The 13,684-nt window shown below is 33.5% G+C and overlaps 4 protein-coding genes across 7 annotated transcripts; all 4 read left to right on the top strand.

The window, feature by feature from the left end:
- The first annotated feature begins 47 nt into the window (after positions 1–47).
- Positions 48–2,577, top strand: LOC123904617 (regulator of nonsense transcripts UPF3-like). The gene is made up of 5 exons (XM_045954254.1): positions 48–440; positions 652–725; positions 842–986; positions 1,256–1,329; positions 2,110–2,577. The coding sequence occupies exons 2-5, from the start codon at positions 711–713 to the stop codon at positions 2,575–2,577; spliced, it is 702 nt and encodes a 233-aa protein (XP_045810210.1). The 5' UTR covers positions 48–440; positions 652–710.
- A 123-nt stretch (positions 2,578–2,700) lies between these two features.
- Positions 2,701–5,504, top strand: LOC123910764. Of its 4 annotated transcripts, none has more exons than XM_045961974.1 (4): positions 2,701–2,798; positions 2,897–3,021; positions 3,102–3,153; positions 4,488–5,504. In XM_045961974.1, exons 2-4 carry the CDS (start codon positions 2,945–2,947, stop codon positions 5,451–5,453), a joined length of 1,095 nt encoding a protein of 364 aa, XP_045817930.1. In that variant the 5' UTR covers positions 2,701–2,798; positions 2,897–2,944; the 3' UTR covers positions 5,454–5,504. The 4 variants fall into 4 exon arrangements, 2 of the variants coding, with proteins under 2 accessions (XP_045817930.1, XP_045817929.1); XR_006810308.1 differs by lacking the exon at positions 4,488–5,504 and adding an exon at positions 3,617–3,662 and having other exon boundaries at positions 2,722–2,752; XM_045961973.1 differs by having other exon boundaries at positions 2,722–2,752.
- A 470-nt stretch (positions 5,505–5,974) lies between these two features.
- On the top strand, positions 5,975–7,249 carry LOC123904616 (S-antigen protein-like). Its single transcript, XM_045954253.1, has 2 exons — positions 5,975–6,001; positions 6,236–7,249. Exons 1-2 carry the CDS (start codon positions 5,975–5,977, stop codon positions 7,247–7,249), a joined length of 1,041 nt encoding a protein of 346 aa, XP_045810209.1.
- Positions 7,250–8,479: 1,230 nt separating this feature from the next.
- On the top strand, positions 8,480–13,112 carry LOC123910763 (shaggy-related protein kinase kappa). Its single transcript, XM_045961972.1, has 11 exons — positions 8,480–8,758; positions 8,867–8,926; positions 9,039–9,311; positions 9,787–9,861; positions 10,395–10,451; positions 10,536–10,676; positions 10,756–10,806; positions 11,259–11,354; positions 12,317–12,400; positions 12,515–12,617; positions 12,771–13,112. The coding sequence occupies exons 1-11, from the start codon at positions 8,480–8,482 to the stop codon at positions 12,857–12,859; spliced, it is 1,308 nt and encodes a 435-aa protein (XP_045817928.1). The 3' UTR covers positions 12,860–13,112.
- Positions 13,113–13,684: the final 572 nt, after the last annotated feature.

Here is a 13,684-nt window from a genome sequence, read left to right as displayed (position 1 = left end):
ATGTATGTATGGATGATGAAAAGTATAGTGTAAAGCAAAAAAGAGAAGAACCGCAAAACGCATATACAGTTACTACATGCTAAACTACTGCTAGCTAACATGAAAAAAAACATAAACGAAACCAACATAGTCACGTACACATACATACACAGTCTTCCTCTTTGGTCATGTCCTCATGGCACCAAATTGGAGCTTTTCTGTCAAATTAAGGCACGCTTGATTCATTCGACGTCAATTGAGACTAGACTATATATATATATATATCCTCAAAATTCACAAGCATCCACCACCATCACCTCAAGATAGGATTGCACTTGCCTCCTACCATCACAGAGGCATCTCTTTTGCCCCTAATCGACTCCGTTTTCGCCGATGATTGATGTTATAGACTTTGCTGATGACTTCTTCAATGGACACCTCTTTCTTTGTCAATCAAAAGGGTAATTCTTCTTCATCATCATCATTCTTCAATTCACACTGCCGCATTATTAGTAAGTTTGTGTGGACATGTGTGTGGAGATATGAGAGTTGGTGTATTCGTTCTTACCAAGTCCCTCATAAATAACTTCTTTTTTTCTCCTGTTATATCTATAAGCACCATTCTTGATTCCTTTCCTTGCTTACCTAATCTTCCACTTGAAATTTGTGCAGGAAAGTCAGAGAGACATATTAATTACTAATAGAATGTTTTTCACTCAACTTTTAGAATAATGAAAACAGCACGAGTGAGTATTTGAAACTTCTCTTTCACAATTGCTTTGCACATATACATATATGAAGTAAAGTAACAACACTTGGTTCTTACTCTTTTGTATTTAACTTTTGCTTTTATGGTCAACAGTATGTTGCACGGGACCCAGGGAAAAGTTCTATTGTAAAAGACAAATCAACTTATATTTTGGTTCCCAGGCAAGGTGATCAAAATCTTTCAAATAAATCTTCAAATGTAGCTTCTTCAGAAGGAAACCAAACTTTTTATGAGAATGGTGAGGTTGATTTTTTTGTTCAACTTTTCATGTGCAATTTTTTCTATTTTATTTGGGTTTTATTTTGTGGTTTGTAATCAACATTTTATTTAATGTAACTTCCGATATTAATGTCTCTCCTTCTGGTGTTACCTCCCTTTGACATTGTTTAGATGTGGCTCCTTGCATTCTCAGATAATTCTGATATGTTGAGTATTCCATTATTGAAGTAATTACTTGTTTTTGCATCAGTTATGGGAATTTTCTTACAACCTTGTCCATCATTTCAGGAATTGCTGGAAGTAATGATGTTGGAAAGAAGAAAGTACTACTTCTTAAAGGGAAAGAAAGAGAAATAATCACCGTAAGCTTCTGATTGTTATTCTTCATAATTATGTTCTATTTACGTGTGACATATGTTGTAGAAGAATTGACATAAATTGCAGAATACGTCCTTTCTTTTTGAAGGTCGACGTGTACCAATAGACAGCCTAATTTAGGCTGAATGTCAAGTTGTTGACTGTTCTTATTCTGATTGGAAGCAATTTGAATTGATTGCTTTCTTAGAACTAAAAATAATTCCACCCTCCTCTCTTGTGGGTTTTTCACTTATATTAAGTTTCATTTTGATGGGGTCATTTTTAATAAACATGCAAATTTCAGATAATCCTGGAATTGTTGTATTGTAATAATAAGTGGAATTGCTGATAAACTCAGATTCTAATTTCATCTTACTCCTGTTAAGAATGCTAACCAGAGATCAAAGGTTTAATATGTTTCTGATTAGTCTCGCGTACACATCAATGATTAAACATGAAGGTCAACGAGCTTTACAAAGCCACTTGTAAAAATGTGAACTGAAGATATAATGAATTAATGATACAAATGATTTGATAGGTAAAATGATACTATTTACCAAGGTGACTGTCACGATTTGTTTTCTATAATCTGATGCATTATGGCTGCATGATATATGACAAACGAGGAATCAGTAATTCATTATCAATTTGGATATGGAATGTGCTTTAGTTTATTGCTAGTGCTTACTGCCTAGTGTCCTTGGTGGATTCATCCGTCAAATTCATGTTTTTATTACAGTTCTTTTACGAGTCTATTTTGCTTTTGTTTGTTTCTTATATTGAAGGTATCTGATTCAGATAACATGTCACAACATCATAGCATAACGTCTTCAACTAAAACAATTCTTAGCTCTACAGCTCTGAAACAGAATCAGCAGCATGAAGGTAGTGGAAGGATTATCAAAAGCATACTCACAAACAAGGATTTTCGACAAAGTCAGTCTTCCAGGGGCCATTTTGAGCGGCAGATCCAAACATCTAATTTAGAAAAAGAAAAACAAACCACTCGCACAGTTCATGTGCAATTGATTTTGAAGGGCATTGATGGTGTGCCAGAGAATAGGATTATTGTGCATGGTTTACATGTTTCTGGTGAGAGACAGAAGAGGCGTTTTAGACATAAGGATAGGCCTGACCGTAGTGTTTGGACAAGTCGTTCCAATGGAGGTGATGAATCTTTGTCATCCTCAGCTTCTTCACAATTAGATCCTTTAGTACATGCTTTATTTTCACCTGTGGCATCGATTTGGTAATTGTGGATTATTCATTTGACAAATTAATGCACAAAATATTTTCGTTTTGGAAAGTCTGTTACAACCTTCTTACAGTTACATGTTCTTCACAAATTGAAATTTTTATTATATTGTATACAAAACAGGAGGTCATGCAGTGTTGAAACGTGACACACAAAGTGCAAGAAATGGGGAGGTAAAATCTCTTGGAAGTCTCTGTGCCAGTCTTTCATCATAAAATGGTTGGTTTCTGGCTTTGGGAAGCAGGATCTAAATATTTTTATGCTTACATTTAGGTTTTATAACATTTTCTTAAATTTCATTGCTCATGATTATTTAGGTTTCAGAAGGCATTTTGGTCGTCGTGGACCAATACATGGGGTGAAGGATGTTGATGGCTATTCAATTTCGAGTGAGGGAAAGCATCCTAGAAAACCTAGTACCTCTGCTTATGGTTCTAATGAGGTACCTGAATTTGATTTTTGCATTGTAACACTGCATATTCTTTTCTGTTTCATTAAATGATCAATCTCTTTAAACTGCAGAAACAAGTTTGGGTCCAAAAAGCTAGTTCTGGGACCTAGATTATTTAGATTGGTGAGACACATTTCTTTCATCAGGCCTATAATTTCATAGCTTGGAATGACGCTTGTTTTGTTGATGAATTAATATTAAAACTTAGATGATTGATATTCTTTATTACCTTCTTAAATTTCTCTGTGTGGCATCAACATTTTAGGATATATTTATGACTTCATATCACTCTAGATCCAGTTATCATTGCTTTTTTTTGTTCCTTACTGTCACAAACAATTTTCTCTATAATGTTAATGTTAGTTCTTTTGAATTTTTTTTTTTAACTGTTAAATGTGATTTCACTTGATTGTAATGAAGATGATATACTTTTGGCACGACTTTGTTTAACAGTGTTTCAATAATTGCATTATGTTTATCAAGTCAATATCGAAAATCTTTGTTTCATTCACATGCACATGTAAATGTAAATGTTGGCTTAATTTATTTTCCATTTTGTGTCGAAGTTAATGATTTTCCCTTGCAGTGCTAAGCTTGCTGACATACAATTTTGGAGCATGCATACCTTTGCTGACATACAATTATGAAGATGTAGATGATATGCATACCTTTGCTAGCATGCATACCTTTTTTTTTATCACAGTGAAGAAATACAAAATATTTTTTTTTACAAAATTAATTTCAAGTTTATTGAACATAAAGGGAGCACTCAATTGTATAATTTAAAGAATGCTTCTATTTTCTTCATAACTTACGAAAATCCTTTAGAACCTTGAAAGAATGGAGTTGCTTAGTAAAGGTTGTCCATAAAAACTAAAGTCATTCATAAAATCTAAATTCATCATTTATCAAAACAATAAAATATACTCTCTCCGGTCTCATATATGAGGCCGGAGGGAGTATATATTTTTCTATATCCTAGATGATTTATATAATTTTACTTTGGTAAATTCACACATTCGTGTATTTATATCGATGCATTTTAAGCAATTGTACAAGAAAACAATAGCAAAAATTACTAATAAAAACAATAATAGTAAAAAGAAGTATTGTACGGTTAGAAAAGAAAAAAGTTTGAATGGTGTTTGGTTTGTCGCTTCCACTTGTGCACCTAAAAAATTGAAATGAAAATCTCAAAACAAAATCTCAGAAATTATAGATCTCAACATTGATGTCGGTAAGTTATCTTCTTCTTTTTCACGTGCAATTTACTGTATTGTTTAACCTCAATATGTACAATTTATTATTATTATTATGAATAAAAAATAATCAACTCAATGAGGATATCAAAAGTTATATTTTTGGGTACCACCCACCATCGCATGTAATTTCATTTTGATTTTTGTTTTTATAAGCATGTACGTATTTCATGATTGTGCATTATTGGATTCTTGTAGATATTATCAACCATGGATTTACCAACAATTGACGTAGACCTTGAAGTACCTAAAAAGATTGAAGATGAAAAGGAGGGAGATCCTTTATTCCATTGTAGTCTTTGTGATACAGAAGTAATTCACAAGTTGGCTCAAATGTTCCTTCCAGGATTAGCCTCAGCTTGTGTCGATAACACAACAGGAGGTCTTTTCAAGACTCCTGGTTCAGTTGCTGTTGATTTGAGAAGGGAAATGATTGATTATCTAACCTTGAGAACTAAATCTTTTGTTGCTGAGTCTATTATCTTGGAAAATGGCGAAGCATCTGACCATCCTTTCGACATCATTTCTAATCTCGTTGACGACTTTGCAAGTTCAAAGAGGAATTTTTTTAGCCGTGTTTCGGTATGGTTGTTGAGTGAAAAGAGAGAAGATAAAATTGATGATTTCATCCAAGAGATAGACATGAACGGTTTTTGGACGCTTGATAGAAGAGAAATAGTTGCAGAAACTTTGCTAAAAAATGTTGACTTTCATAATTCATTTCATTGCACCATGAGCTTTAGTTCTTCTCAAGACCTTGCCGATCATGTTTTTACTTGTAACTTTAGACCTATGATTTGCCAAAATCAAGGATGCGATACTAAATTTTGTGCAAGTCATTTGGAAAAGCATGATTCAGTATGTCCTTTCAAGATAATTTCATGTGAACAAAAGTGTTCAAATAACAATATTATGAGACGGGATATGGATAGACATTGTATAACCGTTTGTCCGATGAAGCTGGTAAATTGTCCTTTTCACGCAGTGGGTTGTCGGTCGGCTGTTGCACAGTGTATGATTGAAAAACATTGTTTGGATGACTTACGATCTCATGTGTGGCACTTGCTTAAAGCTGTCTACAAGGAAGCATTTGGGGATGATCTTCAACGACGAGTCAACCAAATTGTACAGGTCAATCACTGTATGTATGTTAAGATTAATTAAAAACCGTTTTTTTTATTGCATATAGTTCTAAATGCAAACATGACATTTTGGTTTAGACATTCATTTTTCATATTGAATTGATGTTTCACTCAAAACATATTGTAGATGAATTGATGAAATATGGATATCCATATTTTCCATTGCTCATTTCAAATTAAACATTAATAGACTTACGTTAATATATTTTTTAATTATATGATGATCACACATAATCTCCCATACAACATAACTCTCAATGGTATCGATATGATTAGTCTATTTTTATTAATTTCATGTGATGATGTATTGGACTGTGAATTTAAAAATTATGTTTCATTTTTTCAAAGCGTTGATGCTTATAACATGTACAAGTCTTCATAGGCATTAATGCATGTGATAGGTTTTAGAAAGGGACTAGAGCTAATATATTCATACATCTATTTCAAACTACAATGCAACTTTATTGTGGATTAATTAAAATAAAAATACAATCATCCATAAGCTGTGGCCTCATACACACTCCTCCTTGAGAAACCATAATAATGCACAAAAAGTTAATCGGTAACTTAGTTCGTAGTTATTAAACGTTTATATGGTCATTGTCTCCTCTCCTATATATCCGATAAAAAGTATAAGAAAATGTGACTGAGAGTATAAGAAATAAAGTTGGTATGTATAGTTGTTGTCACGTTAAATCATCTTTTGATGAAAATATGAAACTAGAGCTTATTACCGTCTCTATAATTTATTAGGCTTTGTTTATTTGTGATAAATTAATATTCAAACGTCTAGTTTTTTTATAGGCATTACCAAGCAACCACTTATCTAAAGCACGGGATATTCGATCTTTGAAGTTCATTGTCAAGGATGTTGAAGCTAAGCTAGGGCCTTTTGAGGTTAGTGTTGAGCAAAAAAAGAATGCAGATACCACAAAAGATGAAAATGACAACAATACAAATATTGACAATGAACGAAGCACACATGCTTCAGATATGGTTATTCCACCCTCATCAAATAAAGTCGAAGTTAATGATGTCTCAACTATGCAAATTCCAGAGAATGATGGCAAGAGTGAAGAAATTGAACATAGTAACATTGAAACCAAGGGCAATGAAGAAATGATACAAACTTCAAGTGACAAGAGTGAAGAAAACGTTAATATTCAAACCAAAGGCTATGAAGAAATGATGCAAACTTCAAATCGCAAGAGTGGAGAAATTGAACATGGTAACATTGAAACCAAGGGCAATGAAGAAATGATACAAACTTCAAATGACAAGAGTGAAGAAAACATTAATATTGAAACCAACGGCAATGAAGAAATGATGCAAACTTCAAATGGTAAGAGTGGAGAAATTGAACATGGTAACATTGAAACCAAGGACAATGAAGAAATGAAAGAAACTTCAAATGGCAAGAGTGAGGAAATTGAACATAGTAACATTGAAACCAAAAGCAATGAAGAAATGATACAAACTCCAAATATTACAAAGCTACCTAGTGAAGCTGAAACCGAAGTTGGCCTTGTGAGGGAAGACATTACAAAGAATTATAACGATGTTGTCGCTAGTGAATTAAAATTTGAGGGCAGCGAAGAGAATACTCATAAAAGTATAGAAAAATCAACAAAAGAAATCAGTGACACAAATGAGGACCGCGTAAATAATAATAGTATAACAAACAAATCTATTGACGATGGTAACTTTGAAGATAGTGATAATGTACAAAATATACATAACTCAACAATGGAAATTGCGGGCAATGTAGAGAATAATGTCAAGAACAAAGATACGACAGAAGATGATAACTTAAAATAAATCACAAACTTCAAAAGTGTGAAGTATATCATATGAGATAAAGTTTCATTGTAACAAAAACAACACAAAATAATATCACAACATAGACATATATACTTTCAAACCAATTCATCATAGAAAACTAAAGATCGAAAACAAACTCCAAATAATGTTATTCTCTTTAACGATCAAAAGATGTCATGTATGAGTTGCAAAGGCTATGGATGAATGATGTGCCATTAAAGGTTTGAGTGATTGGTCGGAGGTTATTTGCAAAATTGCCGGCACGACGACCAAAATGAGAGTTATAACAATCCTCATGAGTTATGTTATGCCTTTTGTTTTAGAGAGGTCGAAGACTTTAATCATCTGTTTTTCAAATGTTGCTTCAAGTAAAAGTGTGGAGGATTTTTGTTTAGTTGGATACAGGTGGATGATATTATTTTTGAAGAAAGGTCGAGTCATTTTATGTTGTTCGGTTCTTTGATAAAAAGCAATAAAGTGTTCAAAGTCTGTCATTTAATTTGGTTTGTTACAATATAGTGCATTTGACGTATTCATAATAATATTATGTTTATGGAACTATGACAAATTTGTCTTCTATTGTGAATCAAATTATGTTTATTTGTTGGTTTTGGTTGTTAGGTAGAATGAAGAATAATACCTCCTATGCTCTTATTGACTCATTTTTGACACGTGTGCATGATAGTTAAAATTTTAAAATATTTTTTAAATATTGATGTAAAAAAAAAAAGTGGGAGAGGATATTGGAAAGTGGATACAGTGATAGCGAAGGAGAAAGAAGGGCTTGGGAAAGTATGAGATGAGATATTTTTTGAATATATATATATAAAAATGAAAATAAATGTAAAAAAGTTTAGTTTAGTGAATAATAAAAAATAGTAAGAGGGAAAAGTGTTTCTGTGGAGTGGAGAGTAAAGTAGATTAATTGAATTTGCGATCATCATCAGCTTCACTCTCTCTCCGATCGTCTCGTCGGAATCGGAATCGGAATCACACAAAATGCAACTCCGCTGCTCTCATTCTCATCATCATCATCACTTTTAGTTCCTTCCTTCCTTCCTTCCTTCAGGTTGGTTATGGTTAGGTGCTTTTTTCATCTTTTATTTATTTTTCGATTATTATTATTAGATCTGATCTTTCTTTGCTACTTAATTATTTAATTTAATAGTAGTTTGTTTTTGATTGAATTTCAAAACATAACAGAGTTAGTTAGCGAGCGTTTGTGTTATGGCTTCTGCTAGCCTTGGAAATGGTGCTGGTGTCGGCAGTAGTTCCAGGTCTGCTGCTGCCTTAAGAGGTTCATCTAGTTCTGTTGATTGGCTTGGTAGAGAGATGCTTCAGATGAGGCTCAGAGACAAACTCAACCGTGTTGAAGACGATGACAATGACAATGACAATGATGATGGCAGAGAGAGTGAGCCTGATATCATTGATGGTGTGGGTGCTGAAACAGGACATGTAATAAGAACCAGTATCGGTGGTGGAAGAAACGGTCAATCTAAACAGGTATCAATTTTTTCTGGCTCATTTGTGGTTATTTATGGTGGTATGGTATCATCTTGTGTCATAATTGAACTATTCACAACTAATCAATTTTACTTTTCGACCTGACAGAATGTTAGTTATATCGCCGAACATGTAGTTGGGACGGGCTCTTTTGGCACTGTTTTTCAAGTGAGGCAGCAAAATTACTTAGTTTGCTTTTCATATCATATCATTTGCAAATGTCACAAACATTTTTTTTCATTCTATTAATTATTAATTTATTTATTTATGCTGTTATCAGGCAAAATGTAGAGAAACAGGAGAGATTGTTGCCATCAAGAAGGTTCTCCAGGACAAGCGTTACAAGAATAGAGAGTTACAAATTATGCAAATGCTGGACCATCCAAATATTGTTGCCCTGAGGCATTGTTTCTTTTCGACCACCGACAAAGAAGAGCTTTACTTGAATCTTGTACTTGAATATGTTCCTGAAACGGTGAATCGTGTTGCCAGGAACTATAGCAGGATTAATCAGCGAATGCCTTTAATATACGTGAAACTTTATACGTACCAGGTATCTAGTTACTTGCTTCTTAGTTAGATTTGGGAATGGAAAGCTGGAAATACATTATACATATAAATAAGTTGCAGTGACACAAAATATTTGATGATTATTTATATAATAAATTACACACTGTCCATAGTAAGATATTTTAACAATAATATATGATCAGCCCATGAAAGCCTAACTCTTTTTAATTCCTGTCTGATATTTTTCCTCAAATTCATATACTATATTTCTCAATTTTAGATTTATCTAATCTGAACAATTTGAGTTCAGGTTTCACACATCAAATTCTTTTTCAAAAGAATCATAAAAATATTAGAAACAAATTATAATGGATATCACCTTTTGCACATGGGTGATAGACTTTTAGAAGGAAAGGAAATAAAAGAAGTATGCAGTTTACACATTTCAAATCCCCTGTAGTTTTTTCACTTTTTGTCAGTTGATAAATTTCATTGATCTTGTCTGATTTTGGCTGCAGATATGCAGGGCACTTGCTTATATACATAATTGCATTGGCATCTGTCACCGTGACATCAAACCTCAGAACCTACTTGTAAGACATTATTTGAATAACTGTATTTTATGTTACACTGGATTCATTAAGTTTACTAAATACCTCATAATGAGCTTGTCTATTATGACATTGTTTTTTTGTATGCTAATATGGAAGTTTAAACATTTAACGCTCCCACATCAGTTGAAACCTAGACTGGAAGGAAATATTGCTGAGATGACCTCAAGCAAATAATTAACGGAAGATTATTTTTACAGCTATTTCAGTTCAATCTTCATTTTCGTTTTGGTGACGTGCTTGCCTGCTTGCTGCCACACACACACACCTGTCTGTTCCTTTTAAGGATAATAATATAATAATTATTATCATGTTGGCCAAATATTGAACTACAGGATTGGATTTAAATATAGTCCTTTTAAGGGGCATATCTGTTCATTATCATCGTCTTCTGGCAGTCATTTTGAAATTGCTTAACTCAGCTGGAAGATGATACTATATATACCATTATGCCTGTGTTTGCATCAGTTAGTCAGTTACTGTTGGTTGTTCTCAAATGTGTGTTCTCTTGCCAGGTGAACCCACACACCCATCAGCTGAAACTATGTGATTTTGGTAGTGCGAAAGTGTTGGTAAGATATAAAGCCAATTGAACTGATGGTTGATGGAAGTTAATTTTCTTCCCCTTAAGTTTCATTCCTGTTCTAATTCATCAGGTGAAAGGAGAACCTAATGTTTCGTATATCTGTTCAAGATACTATCGTGCCCCAGAACTTATATTTGGTGCGACTGAATATACAACTGCCATAGATATATGGTCAACTGGTTGTGTAATGGCTGAATTACTTCTTGGACAGGTGATTTGCCACTTTTCTTTCTCATTTCTTTGTTTTTTGTTGTCTTTCTTGTTCCCCTGAAATTCAACTTAAATTGCAGCCTTTGTTTCCTGGGGAGAGTGGAGTTGATCAGCTAGTTGAAATCATCAAGGTGAGGATTTACCTTACATGTTTTTCAATCAGTCTTGATTTGGCCATGCAAGAATTATGTAATCCTTTCATATTTAGTGAATGTGTGAACTATTTTGTCCAGACCTTATATGTACAATAAAATTCAGTTGGTTCTGTCAGAAAGTATACATGTTTCGGGGAATTGGACTTGTTCCTATACATTCTGACTCAATGGAAGGGCTATATTTATTTTGATTTTGCGCAGTTATCTCTAGTCTTGATCGTAAAGATAATTCATAATTCTCAAAGCTTTATTATCTCTTCTTCGTTTGACTCTGATAGAGTAGAGAAAAGCAAATTTTACTTTAGAGATACAGTTTGTAGTTTAGATTTCTCTAATTCCTTTATTGTAATATTGATATATCAGTCTTGTAATCCACTTTTCCCCAAAGAAATCACAGAGAAATTACTCACCATTTTTTACTATTTCAGGTTTTGGGAACTCCTACCAGGGAGGAGATAAAGTGCATGAACCCAAATTATACTGAATTTAAGTTTCCCCAGATAAAACCTCATCCATGGCACAAGGTTTACTCTCTTGCGCTTTGCTTGCATTCTGATGTTTATTGTTAAATACTTGTAGTAATTTATAATCCAGAGTTAGGTTAATTGTTTTATGCTTATTCTTTGTTGGCAAGCTAGATTCTAATATATGTTGAGCCTGTATTTGTGCTATATGTTTTTCCAATTACACTTGTGCTAACGATGTTCATTTGATGGCATTTTCATGTTTTCTTATCTGTGGTGAATTATGACTTATTAACGTTTAATATCTTGAATGTGTATTGTTCCCTGTGTGATCAAGAGAGATGGTTCTTTGAAAAAAGATAATGATGTTTCGTATAAATGCAAAGCATAATCCTTTCTAGGGTTGTATATTTGCTCCATATCCTGACAGTTTATTTTATTTTAGGTTTTTTGAAAAGATAATAAAAGTAGCATTCCTTCCTACTATTGTTCATTTTGGGTAATAAAAATGAAGATAGTATAGATGAAGTTGTGTACTTGTCTTCTTTGTGAGGGTTGTATTTTGATATTATTTTATCCGTGGGTGTTAGCACAGTGGTGATTGCTTCACATTGTAACCCAAAGGGACGGAGTTCAAGCCTCCACCCTCCCCTAAATAAATAATAATATTTCCCTTCCCCTATTTTTAAAAAATTAATAAATAAAAAAATATTATTTTAGTCTGACTTGTCTTTCTGAACTTTATGTGTCCTAGTTCCCTGTGCGGAGATGCTAGGAGAGCTGAACAATACTTTGTTAGAAGTCAAAATTGTTCTAGGTTTCTTTTTCAAAAATCATAGATAGGCATTAATGGGTGGGTTGAATTGACACTATTATAAATTAGTCCCAGTAATTCACATGGGTCCGAATCTATTCAGTTTGTGGAAATGCAAAAGAATCTGTGTATGTCCAGCCTTAATTACTTATAAAGATTCTTGTTTTGCAAGAGGGATTGACTACGGTATTATCCTGATTTGCTGCAGGTCTTTCAGAAACGTTTACCTCCGGAAGCAGTTGATCTTGTCTGTAGGTTCTTTCAGTACTCTCCTAATTTGAGATGCACTGCTGTAAGATTAACCTCCCCACCTTTTGTATTTGTACTTGTGTTTTCTATTCTTGCCTTGGATGTACAATTATTATTATTATAAAATTATTTGATGCTTGCCATATTGTGGCTGCAGTTGGAAGCATGCATTCACCCCTTCTTTGATGAATTGAGGGACCCAAGCACCCGCCTTCCCAATGGTCGCCCACTGCCTCCGCTGTTTAACTTTAAACCTCAGGGTGAGTCTAAGTACTATTATCTAGGTTCAGAGATGAGCACAATCTAAAATTGATGTTCTTAGAAATATAGCTCTATTTAAAGCAGTAAGCCAATAATATAATTGCCATAACATTGGTGTGATTTGTTAGTAAAATGTGTTTCAAATGGTGCAGAACTTTCTGGTATTCCACCCGATGTCATCAACCGGCTTATTCCAGAACATGCTCGTAAACAGAACTTATTTATGGCTTTGCACACCTAGCAGTTTTATTTTTGTCCTCCCCTGCTGCCTACCTAGCAGGCTGTAAATTATCGGGTGTATCTGAGAAAGAGTGCTACAGAAAGAGTTCCTAGGATTATATTTATAATATTATGATTCCCATTTTTTTTTCCTTTTTGTCAAAGGAGCTGTTTTCTATTCTTGCTCAGGAGTGAATGCTTTCATGTATATTTTATCTTATAGACCCATTTGGACATCTTTTCTTATATAGAACGAAACTTGATAGTGTTCATGATATAGTCAGTTTTATGTCTGAAATTGCTCCGCTGCATGACCATACTTTGTAATTTATGTCATGTGACTCTGGGAAAACTATCAGCTAGATCAACAATACAGCAACAACTATGCATTATCATATTAATTAAAGTGAGGTTGGCTATATGGACCAATCGAGACATTTTTTCAACATATTTGTTTGATATAATAATGAATATTTAATCGTGCCGGTAGACATATTCACAAGTTTAGCTCCTCCATACTTTGTGCGGTAATGTTAGCGGCAATTAGGGGTGATCGCGGTGCGGTTTGGTTCGGTTTTGAGCATAAAAGTCATCCTAATCGCGAGATAAAAATGCATGCGGTTCGGTTTGGTTCGGTTGATTTTTAAAAAGTCATTCAAACCAAACCAAACCAATGCGGTTTGGATCGGTTCGGTTGGTGCGGTTTAAAACATAACGATTGTACCGAACAATTTTAAGCATAAAAAAAAAAAAAAATTGAAGTTCCAAAATAACATTGTAGTACCAACAAAAATTATTTATCCAAAATAACATTATAGTAACTTACAATTTTAAATATATAAAAAAA

This window comes from Trifolium pratense, linkage group LG2, assembly GCF_020283565.1.
Source record: "Trifolium pratense cultivar HEN17-A07 linkage group LG2, ARS_RC_1.1, whole genome shotgun sequence".
Taxonomy (NCBI): domain Eukaryota; kingdom Viridiplantae; phylum Streptophyta; class Magnoliopsida; order Fabales; family Fabaceae; genus Trifolium; species Trifolium pratense.
The sequence above is the reverse complement of the archived record's forward strand: the minus strand, read 5'-3'. Positions and strand labels throughout refer to the sequence as shown.

Coding starts and splice junctions, on each gene's coding strand:
- LOC123904616 (XM_045954253.1), top strand. CDS start 5,975: ATGCACAAAAAGTTAATCGGTAACTTA. Junction 6,002..6,235: donor AAAAGTTAATCGGTAACTTA/GTTCGTAGTTAT, acceptor GTTTTTTTATAG/GCATTACCAAGCAACCACTT.
- LOC123904617 (XM_045954254.1), top strand. Junction 987..1,255: donor CCAAACTTTTTATGAGAATG/GTGAGGTTGATT, acceptor CCATCATTTCAG/GAATTGCTGGAAGTAATGAT. Junction 1,330..2,109: donor AAGAAAGAGAAATAATCACC/GTAAGCTTCTGA, acceptor CTTATATTGAAG/GTATCTGATTCAGATAACAT.
- LOC123910764 (XM_045961974.1), top strand. CDS start 2,945: ATGTTGATGGCTATTCAATTTCGAGTGAGGGAAAGCATCCTAGAAAAC. Junction 3,022..3,101: donor CTGCTTATGGTTCTAATGAG/GTACCTGAATTT, acceptor TTTAAACTGCAG/AAACAAGTTTGGGTCCAAAA. Junction 3,154..4,487: donor GACCTAGATTATTTAGATTG/GTGAGACACATT, acceptor GGATTCTTGTAG/ATATTATCAACCATGGATTT.
- LOC123910763 (XM_045961972.1), top strand. CDS start 8,480: ATGGCTTCTGCTAGCCTTGGAAATGGTGCTGGTGTCGGCAGTAGTTCC. Junction 9,862..10,394: donor TCAAACCTCAGAACCTACTT/GTAAGACATTAT, acceptor TTCTCTTGCCAG/GTGAACCCACACACCCATCA. Junction 10,452..10,535: donor TTGGTAGTGCGAAAGTGTTG/GTAAGATATAAA, acceptor CTAATTCATCAG/GTGAAAGGAGAACCTAATGT.